At 41.1% G+C, this 5,000-nt stretch overlaps 1 protein-coding gene across 1 annotated transcript in view; it reads right to left on the bottom strand.

The window, feature by feature from the left end:
- The window catches only part of LOC125284361 (RAS guanyl-releasing protein 1-like), a 42,634-nt gene that overhangs the window by 12,399 nt on the left and 25,235 nt on the right, over positions 1–5,000 (bottom strand). Inside the window, 2 exon segments of the mRNA XM_048228278.1 lie at positions 1,361–1,397; positions 1,756–1,900. Of these exon segments, the coding sequence (XP_048084235.1) occupies positions 1,361–1,397; positions 1,756–1,900 (182 nt within the window).

Below are 5,000 nucleotides of genomic sequence, written 5' to 3'. Positions count from 1 at the left end.
AAGTGTTAACCTGTATGGTGTAGAGTGAATGACTGAATGAGAGAGTGAGTAAGTGAGTGACTGAATGAGTGACTGGGTGAGAGAGTGAGTGAGTGATTGTGTGTGAGTGAGTGAGTGACTGGTTGAGTGAGTGAGTGAGTAAGTCAGTGACTTGTTGAGAGTGTATGAGTATGTGACTGAGTGACTGGGTGAGAGAGTGAGTGAGTGAGTGACTGGGTGAGTGAGTGAGTAAGTAAGTGACTGGGTGAGTGAGTGAGTGAGTGAGTGAGTGAGTAACTGAGTGACTGGGTGAGTGAGTGAGTAAGTAAGTGACTGGGTGAGTGAGTGAGTGAGTGACTGGGTGATTGAGTGAGTGAGTGAGTAAGTGAGTGAGTAAGTGAGTGACTGGGTGAGTGAGTGAGTGAGTGAGTAAGTGAATGAGTAAGTGAGTGACTGGGTGATTGAGTGAGTGAAAGAGTGTGTGTGATTGAGAAAATAAATGGGTGAATGAGTAAGTGTTAACCTGTATGGTGTAGAGTGAATGACTGAATGAGAGAGTGTATGTGTGATTTATTGAGTCAGTGTGAGTGATTGAGTAAGAGTGAGTGAGTTAATGCATGAGTGAAAGTGTGCGAGTGAATGAGAAAGTGACAGTTTGTGAGTGAGTGAGTGAGTGAGGAGTGAGAGAGAGCATGTGAGTGAGTGAGAGCATGTGAGTATATGACTGAGTGACTGGGTGAGAGAGTGAGTGAGTGAGTTAGTGAGTGACTGAGTGAGTGAATGAGTGACTGGGTGAGTGAGTGAGAGAGACTGAGAAAATAAATGGGTGAGAATGGAGTGACTGGGTAGGGAGGAGTGGGAGTGAGATTTATTGAGTCCGGTGTGGGATTAATTAAGGAGTGAGTCAGTGAGGAGTGTGGGTGAGAGTGACAGTGAGTGAGTGAGTAACTGGGTGGGAGGAGGAGGAGTGAGGACTGGGTGAGAGAGTGAGAGTGAGTCAGTGAGAGGACTGGTGAGTGACTGGGTGCAAGTGACTGGGTGAGTGAGTGACTGGGTGAGCAAGGACTGGGTGAGGGTGACTGGGGAGTGACTGGGTAAGTGAGTGACTGGGTGAGAGAGTGAGTGAGTGAGTGAGTGAGTCTCGCAATGTGCCACCTGCAGTCGCTGCTGGGCCTCGAGCTTCCTGAAGCTCACATTTCTGACCACACCTACTAATGGTGTGAGATAGTGTGTGTGTGTGTTTGTGTGTGTCAAGTAAGTATGGGACATGCTACCAAATGTGTAAAACACATACACACACACACACACACACACACACACACACACACATATGCAGACATACACACACACATATACACACATACGCAAAAGTAATCCTCACCTCTGCATCGGTAGCCTTGCTTTATGACACCCCACAGCTAGAGAGAGAGAGAGAGACAAGAAGGAGGATAATAAATGACCCGTACGACTCAATGACTGAATTAAGCAAAGCTCATTACACATGAAACTGTGCTGATGTACTGATGTAGTATACACTGATATGATACTTATAAACACACACACACACACACACACACACACACACACACAAACACACACACACACACACACACACACACACATACACACACATACACAGTGCCAGCCATGAGTTTGGGAACCCATACACGCAAACACACACACACACACGTAACAGCCTCACACTTCTACATAAAAACAACACAGGCTTCCCATCACAGAGGCAGAGTGAAACGCTGAGAAAGCCGAGACACGTACGAATCCTGAGCAGTTGTCGCAGAAGGTGGGCTTCATGTACGTGGTCTCCACGAAGTTGTGCACGAAGCCCAGGCCCAGCTTGGAGCAGATGACACTGGCGCGCATGAAGTAGGCTGTGATCTCCTCACGACTCACCAGACCCTCCCTACAACAGAGCCGCAGCAGGAAAACACTTTACCACAGCGGCAGAAAGCGTACCTCACATACTTTAAAACACAACAACACATTGTATTTATATAGCCAAGGGAACCGAAGAATTTTACATTGAAGGAGGACCTCACCACCACCAACACCAATGTGTAGCACTCACTTTACCACAATGGCATAGCGAGCAGCTCACATGCTTACATACTAAACTTTACCACAATGACATAGCGAGCAGCTCACATACTTTACATACTAAACTTTACCACATTGACATAGAGCGCACATCACATGCTTTACATACTAACAAGAGGCCTCTGATTATGTATAAATACAGTATACACTTTCTATAGTATATCTAGTAGAGTTTATTATCACAGGCCAGTGATAAAAAATAAATATACTGGACACTTTACATACTAAGGGCATACCTGATTTAATACACTTTAGATGCTAAGGGCAGACATGAGGTAACACTCTACTTGACAGTATCGACATAAGAGTGACATGACACTGTCATGAACACATGACACTGTCATGACACATGAAACCTAACCCTAACCCTAATCATAATCTCTAACCCTAATCTTAACCCCAACCCTAATCTTAACCCCAACCCTAATCCTAACCAAAACTCTAAACCTAACCCTAACTTGTTATGACAAAAACCGAATGTCACTTAATAACAGAAGCATTATGTCATAAATGTTTATGACTTGTTTATGACACGTTCATGACATTGTCATGTCACTCTTATGTCAATACTGTCAAGTAAAGTGTAACCCATGATATAATACACTTTACATACTAAAGGGAGTCCTGATATAATCCACTTTAAGGACAGTCCGGTTATAATACACGTTACATACTACAGGCAGACCTGTTATAATACACGGTAACACTTTACTTGACGGGTGAGTTCATAACACATTCATAGCAGCTGTCATAAACTGCACATAAAGCATTCATGACTGTTTCATGAGACATGACTCAACATTCATACCAAACCTTTCATGAATGTGGAAGACAGAACGACGACAACTTGTCAAAATAGTCCAACAATCGCAAAGCAGCATTGCCGTTTTTGTAAACTAGCTTGCATTCAGCTGATCCGTATTTGTGTAACCTGGATACCATTGATTTAATCTCTTCAGCCTTTGTAAATATTTCATGAATATCTTATGAAGTCTACATCGAATGTCACATCGAAGTATTCGTAATCACTGAGTTTAACACTGGGAGGTAAACTAGCCTACATTCTGTAACCTGAAACGGTTGGACATTCCCAGTAGCAAAAGATGAGAAATCATCTGCAAAGGTTACATCATGAAACAAATACATTTTTATGAAACATAAATTTGCTTGACCATGTTCTGTCTTTTTGGCACTGGAGTAGCCCATTGACTCAGATGTGACGTGATCAGGTAAGAGGTTTGGAACAAAAACGGCAATGCTGCTTTGCGTTTGGGACTTTTATTTTGACAAGTTGTCGTCGTTCTGTCTTCCACATTCATGAAAGGTTTGGTATGAATGTTAAGTCGTGTCTCATGAAACTTTATGAATGCTTTACGTGCAGTTTAACTAACCGCTGTTATGAATGTGTTATGAACTCACCCGTCAAGTAAAGTGTTACCTAATACACTTTACATACTAAGGACAGTCCTGATATAATACACTTTACATACTAAAGGGAGTCCTGATATATTACACTTTACATACTAAAGGGAGTCCTACTATAATACACTTTACATACTAAAGGGAGTCCTACTATAATACACTTTACATATTAAGGGCAGACCTTATATAATACACTTTATATACAAAAGGGATGATAGTGGTCATATACAAATCTATGCTTAAAATACTAAGGACAGAACAGTGATAATGTATAGATATGTCATATCTTAATGGAGATTACCCTGTGCTAGAACTGTTTACACAAGTATGTCTTGTCTTAGCTTTAAAAGATCATAATCTCGCAGCTGGTAATGTTTGTTAGCATAATTTCACTGTGTTAAGATATCAGCACTTGATACATGAATGACAAACTACTACTATCACTACTAAACATTCATGCTAATTATATGTCCAGTAGCTGGCAAATTCTTCTTATATTGGGGTAATTCGTGATTGCGCTATTACTGTTTGCTGCCAGACGAGCCTTGATATAAGTCATAATCTCGATACTCAGTATTATACATGTACATGTATAATACTGAGTATACATACATATACATGTACATGTATAATACTGAGTATACATACATATACATGTACATGTATAATACTGAGTATACATACATATACATGTACATGTATAATACATGTGAGTATCATACATATACATGTTAGTATAATTTAACTGTCTTACGCTGTCAGCACATAATGCAACATGGATGATATACAGCTCTGGAAAAAATTAAGAGACCAGTGCACATTTGTCTGATGCCATCCTACGGTTTCTGAGTGACAATCGAATGAGTTGACGGTCATATTCAAAATTAAGAGATCACTGCAAATTTGAACATGACCGTCAACCCATTTGAACATCACTCAGCAACCAGGATGACATTAGAAAAATGGGTAACACTTTACTTGACAGTATCGACATAAGAGTGACATGACATTGTCATGAACATATGACACTGTCATGACACATGAACCCTAACCTTAACCCTAAACCTAACCCTAATCCTATCCCTAACTTGTTATGACAAAAAACGAATGCCACTTAATAACAGAAGCATTATGTCATAAACGTTTATGATTTGTTTATGACACATTGATGACAGTGTCATATAACTCTTATGTCGATACTGTCAAGTGAAGTGTAACCGAATAATGTGCACTGGTCTCTTATTTTGTTCCAGAGCTGTGTGTCCCTATACATGGGTTCTAATCATATGAAGCAGCTAAATCTTCCTCTTATTTTTGCGGTTCCTGATTGTGCTATTTATGTTTGCAGCGGAGCCGAGCGGAGCACAGCACAGCAGAGTGTGTCTGCCTCTCACCACTCCTTCCTCTCTGGTGCCGTGAGAGGGACTCTGAACCTTTGCCATGTGTATGCAGAAGCACAGGCTTCAGTGCTCATGTGATTCATA

The sequence above is a fragment of the Alosa alosa genome, chromosome 19 (assembly GCF_017589495.1).
Source record: "Alosa alosa isolate M-15738 ecotype Scorff River chromosome 19, AALO_Geno_1.1, whole genome shotgun sequence".
NCBI lineage: Eukaryota > Metazoa > Chordata > Actinopteri > Clupeiformes > Clupeidae > Alosa > Alosa alosa.
Note: the sequence above shows the minus strand (reverse complement) of the source record. Positions and strands in the feature narration are given on the sequence as shown.